Source organism: Corylus avellana, chromosome 4, assembly GCF_965113065.1.
Source record: "Corylus avellana chromosome 4, dhCorAvel1.hap1.2, whole genome shotgun sequence".
Taxonomy (NCBI): Eukaryota; Viridiplantae; Streptophyta; class Magnoliopsida; order Fagales; family Betulaceae; genus Corylus; species Corylus avellana.
The window spans coordinates 1,436,474-1,452,545 of NC_142493.1; the positions used below are offsets into that span (position 1 = coordinate 1,436,474).

Sequence of the window (16,072 nt, forward strand, 5' to 3'; positions counted from 1 at the left end):
ATTTTCTTGCCCCTTACTTCCCATACAAAAATCAATAAGGTGTGCAAATTAATACGAATGGGACAATTATATTAAAAAATAATTTTTTTTTTTTTAAAATAAAATAAAAAAATAAAAATATAAAAAGGAAAAGCAGATTTTCACATGTATAGCATAATGGCAGAAGTTATTTAGAGGAAAGCTTTATCCCTCTATCTTCTTTAAAAAATAAAAAATAAAAAAATAAGGTCGTCTCAAACAAAATAATTCACAAAAATAATAATAATAATAATAATAATAATAATAATATTTGCACTTATTTATTACATACATGAGCTAATGTAACATGTTTTAAGTAACTTTTTATATATTAGTATTTGACACGATAAGCTATTTAAAACGAGTACTGCTTGACTTTTAAAATTATCATTAAATCAAAATTTAATATAATTTTAAAAGTTATATCAATTTTTTAAAAAGATAAAAAGATGATTCCTAACATTACTCATTTAAAACAAGTACGGTATAGTAAGTTCGGTGTGACATTGGTAACATGAGCGTAAATAAATGATTGTAAAAAATAATATTATAAAAAAATAAAAATAAATAAATAACCTTTTTTTCTTGCATTTTGCTAAAAAAAGAAAAGAAAATAAGTATTCGAAAAAGAGAATAAAAAAAACCCAAAAAATGTTTGTTACAAAAAAAGAAAAAGTAATCAATTTTTAATCTTTAAAAACGGCAGCGTAGCGTAGTTGCCGAGAAATACCAAGAGAGAATGAAATTTCAAAACGCATAATCGTTGCGTTTTGCGTTCATTGTTCGCCTCGCTTTCTCCAACAATTCGTTTCAGGTTCGTCTCTCAGATCTCTAACCCTTCTTTTTCCTTTCTTTTTAGCAAAACTTGATTGAAAATCTTTGATCATATAATTTGAGATAAAAACCATGATTAATCTTGTTTATATTTGTCTCTGATTCACATCCCCGTTGTAAATTCGTTTTCAATTTCAAGATTTTTCATGCTTTATTCCAACAAAATAAATGTGCTTCAAAACCTTTTTCTTTATGTTTCTTGCATTAACAAATAATACAAACCCACCTCAATTTTTATTTTATTTTTTTTATTATTTCAGTTTTGTTCATGCAAAAATTGGATTTTTTTTTTTTTTTTTTTGTGTGTTTAATTGTAATTTCAAATTTGTGGTTTAAACAAAAAGGAAGTTGTCTTTTGGGTTGTACTGCTATTGTAGCGTTAAAAGTAGCCAAATTGGGATTTCTTTTACAGCTGAAAAAGAGTTACAAAGGCTTGTATTTTGTTTTAATTCTTCGCGATTCGCTTATTTTGATTGCCGCAAAATCAAGACATGTGGGATCATTGGCATTGAAAGTATTCAATTCTACATTGTGTGTGCGGTTAATATTTTGATGGTGTAAATAAAGGAATAGGATCCTCTAGATTTTCTATAGTAACTCCATGATGGAGTTTAGGATATGAGCTTATTAATGGTGACCTATGGCTATGTTGACAGACTCTATTTCAGGCATTATCTTTGCCGTAGAAATTTTCTCCCCCAGCAAAATCAGTGCATATATGCAATGAACATTGAATTTTTTTTTTTTTATGTGGTCTTCATTGGTGTTTTAATGATACTGAACTTAAAAGCTGATGAATCTTTGTCTTCAGCAACTGCTGATTGGTTTTTTTTTTTTTTTTTGGTTGGGTTTTTTCAGGGTTTTCTGATGACTCACCGAATACTTAAAGATGGTACAAAGACTGATACTCATGCTACTTCCAGTAGCAACACTGGATCTATTGTACTCATTGTAATCCTTGTGCTCGTGGTCCTTGGGCTGGTCTCTTTCTTCCTCTTCAAGTTGTGGCGGAAGAAGAAGAGAGAAGAGCAGTATGCACGTCTTCTGAAGTTGTTTGAACAGGATGACGAGCTTGAACTTGAACTTGGTCTTCGGGATTGACCTTATACCTTACAATTTTAACTTCATTATAGTTGAGGTACTTCTCCCATCTATACTTTACTGTTGGCATAAAGACAGGCTTTTGTTATTGTGGGGGTAGATTTATGGTTATCTTAGAAGGTAACTACAAGTGGGTCTCTTTTCATTGTAAGCTTTGTCTTTAAATACTGTTGGCTATCAACAAAATTCATTGATCACCTTGTTCTTCCAAACTTTATGTTTGATTAAGAGGTTGGAGCTCCTCAAATTGCTCTAAGGAAGGAGGCTTAGGATTCCTCAAAAATCCTCCTGCTAGAGTTGTTCTTTCTTAATATTTTGAAAATAAGAAACAAGAGGAAGAACGATCCTGGTATTTTCCCTGTGCAGAAAACCGCTACACGTTCTGTTTCTAAGGAACGTAACAGTAGAGGCAACTGGCACGCTGCTTTTATTTTTCTCTATGTCTGTAAATCTTGTGTGTTACTCTTTTAGCAGTACAATTTCCCTCTTGTCCCCTCTAGACATGTTGAAGCTTTATGGTTAATGGGACTCATCGCAAACCTTTTTTTTGTTTTGTACTTGTTGAGATACAAAATTAGATACATTATCGTCATTGATGTTGGCCTCTCTTGGAGTTGTTTGTTTCTTTCACGAGCTTGTGCTACTGAGTTTTGTTGTTCTTACTTTTAGCAGTACTATGTAGGTGTTGTCATTCAAGTTTTTAGAGATCTTGGTTCCACAATTTCTGATTTTCAATTTTATTAGTTGCATTTTACGTTGTAATCTGGTCTTTCATTGATCATCTTAATAATTGTTGACAAAATCATTTCTATTGGGATTTTTGGGCAGGCTTAAAATGCTTTCACTATAAGGAATACTTGCTCCTTCAGTAGCCAGGATTGGGATGTGATAGCTTCCTATGAGCCATGAGGTGAGAGAATCATTTCTGTCATAATTGTAATATTTGTGATGATCTATGTAATTGATTGTTATTTTTTTTGTACAAGACTTCTGTCTGTGTTAGATAAGAGAGGTAATACGGTTTTGTAAGAAATGCTTGGAGGTCTTAGTCAAAAGGTTGTAAAAATAACCTCAAATTATTCATAAAGTTGTTACAATGTTTTTCCTTTTTGTGATGAATGTAGCCATTTTTAATGGTGGCCTTGTTCCAGATGTTGGGTGAAAGAGTATGGACACATGTGGCATGCCAATTAAAGACATGTTATCTTGGAATTCTATGATTACATTTATGTTCCCACTGGGGAGGTTGGATCTCATTGACATGTTTCTGAGACATCAAGGTTGGTCTCATTTGGGTTCTTGGTGTAGCTCTGGAAAACAAGTCATTTTTGGGCAGATTGGTGAGAGGAGAGAATGGGGGAGCGGTGGAGCCCTTTTTTGGAGAAGGGACCGAAGGAGGCTACTGGGGGTGGAGGGGAGAAAGAGAGTAAGAACTTAAAAAGTGATGTGGTGTGCAATGTGGCGACTTTGCTTGCCACATCAGCAATTCTATTTATAATTTATAAAATGACAGTTTTCCTCCAAATTGGTGACTCTGGCGTACATATGAAAATTACATGTTCTAAGGACATATGTCAATTTAATAAGCTAAGTTCGAAAAATTTCTTTTAATCCAATTTGAAGGAAAAATTTGTCCTAACATCTCCAATCAAATGGACAGAATGACTAAATTTAGAAGACGAAATTTGTCTATATATGTATATATATTTGGTGCAGGACAACAAGCAATTGAGAAGAAAGTTTGAAGAGAGAGAAGTTGAGAAGAGAAGTAAGAAATAAAAAAGAAGAAGACGACAACATTCAATTGTTTCTTTGTTAATTAAAACTAATTATCACATTTCAATATTATGCTTAAATAGACTAGGAGGGATTAAACACTAACCCTAACTTTAGTGATACGTGGGCTACTAAAATAACATAAAGCTCAAATTCAGAAAAATTAACATAACGAGTCTAAAAAATAAAATAACAAAACAAATAAAAATACAGAAAATAACAAAAGTGCCCATAATAATATCTTTAGCTCTCAATCACCCAACCACAAGGTCATAGTGGTCATCTTTAGGCCCCAACGTCCATACACAAGCATTAAGCCGATTACTTAGTCGTCTTCGATCAATACCAAGAATGACACAAAACATGAGAGAGAAAATGATAAATAAAGGGGAAAAAAGCATGGAAGAGCGAGCAGGGAAAGGGTTAAACCTTAAAACTCTAAAATCATGTTGTAGTAGTGTTTGCATGGAAAGAAAAGAGGAGGCTTACATTCATTTACCGTAGCCAACCTCACAAATCTTATTATATAAGTTTTAAAAAATATTACAATAACCAGAATACCCATAAACCCTAACAAATTCTTCTAAAACAACTACAAACCAAGAATGTTGTATCTATAACAAGTTGTCACGTATCAGCTATGGGGCACAAAAACTCAAATGTCAGTAATTATGGGCGGAGGAGAAGTATACAATGAAGGGGGTGGGGGCACATGAACATCAACCACCCCCTCAAGCATGTGTGTAACCTTTTTCATCGTGGGTCTTAACTTGAATGCACCAAATTGCCACAATAACTAGCCTCTCTAGCCTCTTCATGTCATTCCTTGCCTCCTCATCGTTTTCCACCAACTTTTCTAGTCTTTTTTCAATGTAGCAGTCATAAGCCCAATCTATCAATGCCTCCTCTTCGTCTCCCATTGCAAATGATACACTAGACTTGCAGCAAATGATCTCAAGCAACATCACACCAAAGCTGTAAACATCAACCTTAACCGAAATGGATGCTTTACTGAACCATTCTGGTGCAAAGTACCCAATAGTCCCTCTTCTTTGTGTATGTGTTCTAGTTTGGTCGGCCAATAGAAGCTTTTCCAATCCAAAATCAGAAATCCTAGGAGTAAAATACTCATCCAAGAGTATGTTTTGAGGCTTTATGTCACAGTGGATGATCTGGGTGCTGCACTCTTCATGCAAGTACATCAGACCTCTTGCAATTCCAAAAGCAATCTGCACTCTTTGGTTCCAATGAGGCCTGGATATCCCAAAAAGAAAGCTAGCTAGAGAGCCATTGCTCATGTACTCGTACACCAGAAGCCGATGCTCCCCCTCATCACAATAGCCAAGCAAGCGGACTAAATTCTTGTGGTGGGTCTGGCATATCTCGCTCACCTCTGTTTTGAACTCCTTCTCCCCTTCGCCTACAACTTTTTCTAACTTCTTGATTGCGACAAATCTCTTCGGATCCAATGCAACGACCCCTTTATAAACCGTTCCGAAAGCTCCTCTACCCAATGTTTGCTTGAACCCACCAGTTGCTTTAGCAAGCTCTTCATATGTATAGCTTCTCATGTTTGTGGCAGATGTGGTTGCATTTCTTGCCCAATTCAGCTTTATACGGTACAAGTAGAAAAGAGCTGCAGAAATAGCTACCAAGAGGACGATATTGAGGAAAGTGGAGCTGCCAAGGAGTAGTGCCAAGACAAGCACAAGAGTCTACTTGTCTTTCTTTTTTGTAACACTACTACCTTTAGGTACCTTGAGGAGAACTATTTTGGTGATATTTGGGCTGCTTCTTCCATTGGACATTGGAAACTTCTTACTCCAACAAAGCCCACCTTTTTCTTCATGCATGGCTGCTGAACAGAAGCAATCATCGAGGCATAGTTGTTGACACCTCGCCCTGTCAACCCCATGGCCTTCATGAAGATCGTAATCAGAGAGCGGCCAGTCGATGTTGTGAAGTTCTATAAAATCTACTTGCTCTTTCTCTGCTTCCCATCCATTAGGCTGGCAGCTGGGCAGAGGAAAATCTGGTTTGCAGCCTTTCGAGGGATCAGATGGGTTCAGAAAAGAGAATCTATCAGGATAGCGGCAAAATGCCGGGCCTCTACTGATTTTCTCACAAATGGTGTTATACCCACACCACCCAACGCTATTAGCATTATTGACGGCTGTCGTACAAATATCATCAGGAATCTCTTGCACGACACTCCAGGATAAACTGCAGCTTCCATCACCTGCCTTGTTCTCATTTCTGGGGTGTTTGTATAATTTGAAAACTCCATTTTGATCGAGTCTGGCAATATGGTAATACATTTGGCTTGAACCTTGGTCTTCGCTGGTAAGGATGTAGGTGGCAGATGTGTTCGAATCTTTGATGTAAATTTGGCCGGCCTCATCAAACACCAACTGTGATTTCCAGTTCATTGTCATGTTAGCCCAATAAGCGCCACGATATTTTTCAGATACAAGATAGGGCGCCAGATTGCCGTCCCCCTGCAAACAGAGCTCGAAGCCCCCATCGGCATAATCTGTCTCGGACTGTCGAGACCTGAGGGTGCTAGGCATATCCAGAATCTGGCCTGGCAAAATTGTGTCAGTGGGCTCTTTGAAGCTCTCCCATATGGGACTATAATTCTCGTCTAGAATGACAAAGTTCCCTTTGTCCAGCATAGCTGCACAAGTGGCTTTGCTTCCATTCGTTTTAGGCTTCCATAACGTGTTGCCTTGAGGATCATCGAGCACAAACTCACCAATATTGCTTGTCAGCTTAAATTGAGACGATGGGGGTGCTGGTTTATTGCCATTTGCAGACCAAACTATTGTTTGATCTTTTATTTTATCAAACCAGACAGCAAGCAAGAAGTTTCGACTCCCAGAAACAGGACGGAATCCCAAGGCAAATTCACCTGAACGCGACGGCCATGATGCCGGAGATTTTTCCTGTACAAGTACGGGAGATGTCAGCCTTATATGACAGTCGTCTTTGGTGAAGCTGAAAACAGTGGGAAGGAGAGGAAGAAGAAGTAGAAGTAGAAGTAGAAGCAAGAGAGAACAAAAATGAAGACTAGTTGGAGAAGTCATTGCATGAATGCTGTGGGTTTATGATTGAGAAAAGAACCCAGAACAGTATTTATATATTGAATTGTTTGTCAGGTTTTTAAAAAACTAGTGATTGAAATTTCTAAGAAACCTGTGTTGAGCTTTTCGGATATTTGAGTAAACCCAAATTTGATTTGCTAGAAAAGGTCTAACTAATAAGGAAAAATTCAAATTTAGTCCTTAGTTATTATGCAAATTCAATTTAATCTTTTGGGTTTATAATTTTGACAACCAAGTTCTTTATAGGTCATTCTACGATCAATTAACAATCATTTTAGATCAATCAATTGACGCAATGTGACTATGACCCTTCGTAAGGGGAGACTACACTTTACAGAGAGGATCAACCGCAAGTAAATATGCGACGTAATATGTACAGTTGACACATTAGGTAATGTGGCTCTAATTGATTGGTATGACATGACTCACCATTAATCAATTTGACGATAAGTTGACAGAGAAACATATTTGTAACCAAAATATATATATATATATATATATATATATATATATATATATAAGAACCTAATTCTCAAAATTACAAACTCAAGGATTAAATTCAAATTGCATATAAACTTAAGGGCTAAATTTGATTTGATTTTATTTTTCTCTGAATAATGTACTTTACCATCCATTAATCTGCAATATTCTAGAGCATGCCTTTTGACTTTTCTATGCCTATATGTAATATGTCTTTGGTTTTATTGTCTTATGCCAAGTTTTCTACCTTGAAGAGCATTTGCCATTTGCCCACCCCAGAATGCCCCCTGAGAAGAAGTATGATATCCAAAACATAACTTCCAAGTTTGGACCATTTCAATATGTAAAGTCATTTTTATATGTGAGAATCTCAAATTTTGACTTTGAAAAAGAAATCACCTTGATACATAAATCTTGATGACTTTCCTTGTTTTGTTGGTTTTTGCTTGTTCTCTACTTAAAAAAAAAAAAAAAAAAAAAAAAAAAAAACAGAATTGAATTTTAAACTAAGTGTGTTAAAAATCGGTGTTTCTGATTTTGTGTTGATTTTCTATCATTTTAATTTGATTAATTTAATGGGTAAAGATATTATAAATCCCTGAGTCAACGCGCCAAAATTGAAATTATCCAAAATACTTTTTTTTTTTTTTTTTTTTCGAATTTTTACTCACTCGGTCAATTGAAAAAGAAAATTAACCCTTACCATTACATTTTCCCTCAAAGGTTTAACTCATGTCAGTCCCAAACTAAACACACAATTTTGCCATGTTAGTATATTAATTTAATTGAAAAATTAAATCTAAACAAAATAAAATAAAAATAAAAAAATTGAAGGGGTGGCCTTCTAAAGGAGTTAGGGGTGGCTACAAGCCACCCCCAGGGGGTTAGGGTTGGCCAGAACCCCATGGGGGTGGCCGCAAGCCACCCCACAAGGGTAGGGGGTGGCTTACGGCCACCCCCGAATGGGTTAGGGTTGGTCAGAAAGCTTCCGATCACCCCTAACTCCTTCGTGGGTGGCCGCAAGCCACCCTCACCCCCATGGGGTTAAGGGGCATTTTGGCCACCCCTTTAATTTTTATTTTTTTTTAGATTTAATTTTTAAATTAAATTAATATGCTGACGTGGCAAAACGATGCATTTAGTTTGGGACGGACGGGTGTTAAACCTTTGGGGAAAAATGTAATGGTAGGGGTTAATTTACCTTTTCGATTGACCGATGGAATAAAAAATTGAGGAAAAAAAAAAAAAAAAGTTTAGGAAGTTTTCAGTTTTGGCGCATTGACTCAAGGACTTATAATATATTTACCCTAACTTAATCTATATACTTTTGTATTGTTGTCAATGGGATTGTTCTGTCTATCTATGCATACCTCGATGAAAGAGAAAAAAAAAATTCAAATTGATTAAAACAAAATTATAAAAGATCAAATTGCCAACAAACTACATTTTCATCCCACAAGTATTCCACTTTGCTGACTTGTCAGTGCTAATATAAACTTGTTCAAAAAAAAGTAAAAAATCGAATTACTTATTAGCATTGCCACACCAACAAAGAAAGTTTCGAAGGAAATAAAAAAGTAACTTATAACATTTGAAATTGTGGGACATTTACATGTTCATGAGAGAAAGGATTACCAATTATTAGATCTTGATCAGCCATGCAAATCAAATTTAAATAAACATCTTTAATGCTTGACTCACCTCGATTTGTTTATAACCCTTTTAGTCAATTGTTGGTAACAGGATTGCAAATAATGGCATGCTTCTTCATTTCAATACAATTTTGCTCCTAATAGCCCAATTCCATCACAAAGTTTTGCTCTTCCAAAGAATAGAAATTTAAATTAGTCATTGCTAACCCAAGCTGTGACAATCTATTACGAAAATGGGGGTTTAACAAGTTGTGATTATGTATCGTAATTGTACATGCAGATATCAATTAGTAACAGAGTAAATAATTCTCATATACATTTTAATAGGATTAACAAATTTGTGATTCTTCCAAAATGATCATAAGAATTACATGCTCTAAAAATAGAAGTTTGATTAATAGATTGAATCAGTGAGAGTTTTGGCCTTCTTTATTGTCACTGACCAAACCATGAATAAATAATAAATCAGCCTCATTGAAGGTAAAAGCACCCACCATAATTTATAAAATGACAGCTTTCCTCCAAATTGGTGACTCTAGGCAATGTGGTGTATACATGAGAAGAAAGTTTGAAGACACCGAAGTTGAGAAGAGAAGTAAGAGAGAAATAAAAAAGATGAAGACGACACCAATCAATTGTTTTTTTATTCATCAAAAACTAATTATCATAGTACAATATTATGCTTAAATAGAATAGGGATTAAACACTTAACCCTAACTTTAGTGGTACCATAACAAAAGTGCCCATAATAATATCTTTAGCTCTCAATCATCCTCCCACAAGGTCATAGATTGGGTCATCCATACACAAGCATTAAGCCAATTACTTAGTTGTCTTCTATTAGTACCAAGAATGACACAAAACATGAAAGAGAAAATGAAAAATAAAAGGGGAAGAAGCAGGGAGGAGCGAGCAAAGAAAATGGTTAAACCCTAAGCTCTTATACCGTGTTGTAGTAGCATTTGCATGGAAATAAAAGAGGAGGCTTACATTCATTTACCATAACCAACCTCACACATCTTATTATATAAGTTTTAAAAATTATGGGAAACTTTACTTTAGACCCTTCAATTATCAAGCGATTTTAAAAATCTCCCAAACTTCAAAATCTTTCAATTTGGACCCATAAACTTTTAATTGTAATCAATTTAAACCCTTTGTTAGATTTTAAACGTTAAAAGTGAGACAATAGCGTTTATACCCTTGACTTTTTTATAAAATTTTAGATTTACCCTTAATTCCAAATTAAAATTTTTAAAAAAATAAATAAAGTTTTTTTTTAAAAAAATCATGGATATTTTGGTCTTTTTAGGGGTAAATCAAGAAAGTTAATGGCTAAATCTAACAATGAGGTTCAAATTGACTGCAATTGAAAGTTCAGGAGTCTAAATTGAGAGTTTTTGAAGTTTAGGAGGCTTCTCAAATCACGTAATAATTCAAAAGTTTAAAGTAAAGTTACTCCTAAAAAAATATTACAATAACCATAATACCCATAAACCCTAACAAATTCTTCGAACAGCTACAAATTAACCAAGAATGTTGTGTCTATATATAACAAATTATCACGTATCAACCGCTTCAAAGAGCTAGGATTCGGTTTTGCAACTACAAGCTGATTCAGCAAGCGCCCTCAGTTCCTGCTCTTTCCTTTCCTTCTCTTTCATCATCATCATCATCTCACATTCACAATCTTTTCACATTGGAAGAACCCTAAGCTTTGATACTATGGCTATGGACTTCCTCCCCATAGACATGTTGGGGAAATGAAAGTGATGGAGTGTGCTTGTCCTTTCTGTTTTCTGCTATTGATTTTCTTGCTAACATGTACGTGGATTTGATTTTTTTTTTTTTGTGTGGGATTGTTTTGTCAGTCCAGAATCGTTGCAGGCTGTTGTTAATTGTGTGATTTTCTTTTTAATTTAGTTCCGCTTTTGATTTGTTGGGTTTATTAAAATGAAGAAAAAAAAATTTTAACATTTGCATTTGTTGCATTTCAGGATGCATTGCTTCAGAAGCTTCTCAATGAGAACTACTTATCAGAAGAAGAAAGGTACTAGAGGATTTTATGGTCTCCATAAAATTTTAACTACTTTTGTCTCTATGAAACCTTCATCTTGTAAAGACATGAAGTGTAAAATTTATTTTATATGCCTTTGTTCTCTGTGTAGAGGTCTGGAAGCATATAAGAATAGTCTAACATGGATCTCGATCTCAAGTAATGAGCCTGCCATTCTGGATTTAAATAATCAAACATCTGGGGGTGTTCAAGGTCATTCCATTTGAATGAGAATAGCTGATTGAGGTTGAAAAGTATGTTTTGAGGATGCAGGGTTGAAAAGGTGAGGTGTAAAGTTTGGCGGATCATTTCACTTGGACATGGCCAATATCAGTTCTCCCAAAAGATTTTGGGAATTTTCAAGGACAAGAAGAGGTGAAACATAGAATCTTTGGTGGGTGGATGGTAGGAAGAAGGGTATTCTTATTGAGGTCTAGGAATTGATCAAAGGAGGACTTGTGCTCTCCTATGGAAGATGAAAATGAGTGGACAACTTGGGAACATGGTTTACTAGATAGAATTAAGATGAGCATGTTATGTTGAAGTATCTTGTGGCTTATAGGGACATGGATAGTAAATATATCATCAACCGACGGCTGCTACATGGAGTCACCCCCATTGAGAAGTAGATGGAGTTCTTCTAAAAGGAGGTTGTAGACGGACTAGTTTATTTACAGCCCTAAGCGTGGGGGCACATGAACATCAACCACTCATCTACCGTAGCCAACCTTGCACATCGTATTATATAGGTTTTAAAAAATATTACAATAACCAGAACAACCATAAACCCTAACAAATTCTTCTAATGTACAGCAACAAATTAACCAAGAATGTTGTGTCTATATATAACAAATTATCACGTATCACCTATGGGGCACCAAAAACTCAAATGTAAGTAATTATGGGCGGAGGAGAAGTATACAATGAAGGGCGTGGGGGCACATGAACATCAACCACTCCCTCAAGCATGTGTACGTGTAACCTTTTTCATCGTGGGTCTTAGCGAAGGATCCTCTTGAATGCACCAAATTGCCACAATCACTAGCCTCTCTAGCCTCTTCATGTCATTCCTTGCCTCCTCATCGTTTTCCACCAACTTTTCTAGTCTTTTTTCTATGTAGCATTCATAAGCCCAATCTATCAACGCCTCCTCTTTGTCTTCCATTGCAAATGATACACTAGACTTGCAGCAAATGATCTCAAGCAACATCACACCAAAGCTGTAAACATCAACCTTAACCGAAATTGATGCTTTACTGAACCATTCTGGTGCAAAGTACCCAACAGTCCCTCTTCTTTGTGTATGTGTTCCAGCTTGGTCGGCCAACAGAAGCTTTGCCAATCCAAAATCAGAAATCCTAGGAGTGAAATATTCATCCAAGAGTATGTTTTGAGGCTTTATGTCACAGTGGATGATCTGGGTGCTGCACTCTTCATGCAAGTACATCAAACCTCTTGCAATTCCAAAAGCAATCTGTACTCTTTGGTTCCAATGAGGCCTGGCTATCCCGAAAAGAAAGCTAGCTAGAGAGCCATTGCTCATGTACTCGTACACCAGAAGCCGATGCTCCCCCTCATCACAATAGCCAAGCAAGCGGACTAAATTCTTGTGGTGGGTCTGGCATATCACGCTCACCTCTGTTTTGAACTCCTTCTCCCCTTCGCCTACAACCTTTTCTAACTTCTTGATTGCGACAAATCTCTTTGGATCCGATGCGACGACCCCTTTATAAACCGTTCCGAAAGCTCCTCTACCCAATGTTTGCTTGAACCCACCAGTTGCTTTATGAAGCTCTTCATATGTATAGCTTCTCATGTTTGTGGCAGATGTGCTTGCATTTCTTGCCCAATTCAGCTTTATATGGTACAAGTAGAAAAGAGCTGCAAAAACAGCTACCAAGAGAAGGATATTGAGGAAAGTAGAGCTGCCAAGGAGTAGTGCCAAGACAAGTACCAGAGTCGACTTGTCTTTCTTACTTGTAACATTCCCTTTAGGTACCTTGAGGAGAGCTATTCTAGTGATATCTAGGCCTTTTCTTCCATTTGACAGAGGATACTTCTTCATCCAACAAGAACCACCATTCTTTTCATAGATGGCGGCGGCACAGAAGCAATCATTGAGGCATAGTTGTTGACACCTCTCCTTGTCAACATCAGGTCCTGAATGAAGATCGTAATCAGAGAACGGCCAGTCGATGTTGTGAAGTTCTTGAAATTCTACTTGCTCTTTGTCTGCTTCCCATCCATTAGCCTGGCAGCTGGGCAGTGGAAAATCTGGTTTGCAGCCTTTCCACTGATCAGATGGGTTTAAAAAAGAGTATCTATCAGGACAGTAGCAGACTGCCTGTTCCATTTTTTTCTCACATATGCTGTTATGCCCGCACCACCCGACGCTATAACCACCGGCGACTGTCGTACAAATATCACCAGGAATCTCTTGCTCGACAGTCCAGGATAATCTACAGCTTGTATCACTTGCCGTGTTCTCATTTTTGTGGTGTTTGTATAATTTGAAGACTCCATCATTGTCAATTCTAGCCAGGTGGTAGAACATTTGGTTTGAATTTTGGACTACCTTTGTAATGTTCTTGCCAGTGGTTGATGTGTTCAAATCTTTGATGTAAATGTAGCCGGCCTCATCAAAGACCAACTGTGATTTCCAGCCCATTGTCCCGGCCGCCCAATAAGGTGCAAGAACTTCTTCAGCTGGCAGAGATACAAGATAAAGCACCAGATTGCCGTCCTCCTGCAAACGGAGCTGGAATTTCCCATCAGCATAATCTGTCTCGGACTGTTGAGACCTGAGGGTGCTAGGCATGCCCAGTATCTGGCCTGGCAAAATTGTGTTAGTAGGCTCTTTGAAGCTCTCCCATATAGGACTATAATTCTCTCCTAGAATCACAAAGTTCCCATTATCCAGCATAGCTGCACAAGTGGATTTGCTTCCATTTGTTTTAGCCGTCCATAAACGATTGCCGCTGCCGGGATCATCGAGCACAAACTCACCATCGCTTGTCAGCTTAAATTGAGAAGATGAGGGTGCTGGTTTATTGCCATTAGCAGACCAAACTATTGTTTGATTTTTTATTTTATCAAACCAGACAGCAAGCAAGAAGTGTTTCTCATTGCTTATATCAACAGAACGGAATCCCAAGGCAAATTCACCTGAAGGCGACCGCCATGGTGGAGATTCATCCTGTGCAAGTGCAGGTGATTCCTGTGCAAGTACAGGGGATTTCAGCCATATTTGACAGTCGTCTTTGGTGAAGGTGAAAACAGTGGGAAGAAGAGGAAGAAGAAGTAGAAGTAGGATCAAGAGAGAACAAAAATGAAGACTACTAGTTGGAGAAGTCATTGCATGAATGTTGTGGGTTTATGATTGAGAAAAGAACCCAGAACATTATTTATAGAAGGAATTGTTTGGCAGGTATTTAGACTTACTTTTCCAGGCAATGTGATAGAAATTTCTAAGAACTTGATCTTCATGTTCTGATTTTTTTTCAGATATTTGAATACTTTGACTTGTTAGAAAAAGTCTAACCAATAAAAGGAAAAATCCAATTTAGTCCCTAGATCCTTATGCAATTTCAATTTAATCTTTGGGTTTCTAATTTTGGCAACTAGTTCTTAGGTTTTCCTATGGTTTCAAATAGGTCCTTACATCAACTTCTTATCCAATTAATTAATAATAAATCATGTCAAACCAATTAATTGATGTCATGTGACAATTTTTTAAAACGCCATATATGTGCTAGTTATACCCTTAATAAAAATTAAAGAGAGAGAGGCGGCCACCCTCTGTAAGGGGAGGCTATCAACCTACCCCTCTGCACCAAATCCCCTTCCTTTAATTATTTGTTAAGGGTATATTTATAATTTAAAGTAAAATGTCATGAAGTATGTACAATTGACATATGATGTGTCAAATGAGAGTCATGTGAGACTCTAATTGATTAGTCTGACATGACATACTCTTAATTAATTAGACGATAAGTTAATGAAGAGATCTATTTGAAACTAAAAGAATATCTAAGAACCTAATTCTTAAAATTAAAAACTTTAAGGATTGAATTGAAACCAAGTATAAATCTAAGGGCTAAATTTGATTTTTCTCCAAATAACTTACTTGACCACCCATTAATCTACAATATTCTAGTGCGTGCCTTTTGACTTTTCCATATGTCTTGATTTTTCTGATTGCCTTGTGCCAAGTTTTCTACCTTCACATTTCCCCACCACAGAACACATTAATATGCACCTTCACAAGTTTGGACCGTTTCAATATGCAAAGCTATTTCTACACATATTTTGACCGAGTTTGGAGAAGTGATCCCTTCATCCATGAATTCCGACTTTTTCCGATTTGCACATGTTGGAATTGAGTCCTGCCATGCGGCTGCCTTTTGCGTCGGACATATATTAAAAAAAGTTATTTTTTTAGTTAAATTTTTATGAGTTAATATTTAATTTTTAATGCCACAAAATTTATTTTTAGATTTAAAACTAAAATTTAGAAGTGAAAGGCTAATCCTTTAGGGATTGTATCACCTAAAAGGGATTCGATCAGCCTAAATTTGATGCTAATGCCTCAATTTTGGTGCTAATATCTCAAATTTAATGCTAATACCTCAAATTTGAATTTTTCTTTAATATTTCTTTTCTTCAATTTTTTTTTTAAAAAAAATAGCAAAATATCTAACGCTTGACTGCTTCAATTTTGCGGCTAGAAATCTCTACTCCAATTTTTTTTTTTTATTTAAAAAAAAAAAAAAAAAAAATCTTGACCAGTCAAACTTTAAATACCTCTATGGAAAAAAACAAAATCAATACTTCCTTTAAATCCGTCAATTTCAATTAACGGAATTTTCACGTATCACTCCCATAATATGCTATGTGTCCTAAAAATTAAAAATAATTAAATAATAATTAAAAAAAAAAAAACACACACACACACACACGAGCTCTGTTTGGTTGCCGAGAAAACAAGGGAAAGAATTTTCTTACAAGGAAAACTTGAGTGATGATGATGACACTATGAGCAATCGGAAAAG

General features: G+C 36.1%; 1 protein-coding gene and 2 pseudogenes across 1 annotated transcript; 1 reads left to right on the top strand and 2 right to left on the bottom strand.

Moving 5' to 3' along the window:
• The first annotated feature begins 739 nt into the window (after positions 1 to 739).
• On the top strand, positions 740 to 3,064 carry LOC148586100 (uncharacterized). Its single transcript, XM_088516040.1, has 3 exons — positions 740 to 832; positions 1,711 to 1,990; positions 2,782 to 3,064. Exon 2 carries the CDS (start codon positions 1,720 to 1,722, stop codon positions 1,951 to 1,953), a length of 234 nt encoding a protein of 77 aa, XP_088372166.1. The 5' UTR covers positions 740 to 832; positions 1,711 to 1,719; the 3' UTR covers positions 1,954 to 1,990; positions 2,782 to 3,064.
• A 1,255-nt stretch (positions 3,065 to 4,319) lies between these two features.
• On the bottom strand, positions 4,320 to 6,815 carry LOC148586101 (G-type lectin S-receptor-like serine/threonine-protein kinase LECRK3; annotated as a pseudogene).
• Positions 6,816 to 11,906: 5,091 nt separating this feature from the next.
• LOC132177185 (G-type lectin S-receptor-like serine/threonine-protein kinase LECRK3) lies at positions 11,907 to 14,376 on the bottom strand (annotated as a pseudogene).
• Positions 14,377 to 16,072: the final 1,696 nt, after the last annotated feature.

Coding starts and splice junctions, on each gene's coding strand:
- LOC148586100 (XM_088516040.1), top strand. CDS start 1,720: ATGACTCACCGAATACTTAAAGATGGTACAAAGACTGATACTCATGCT.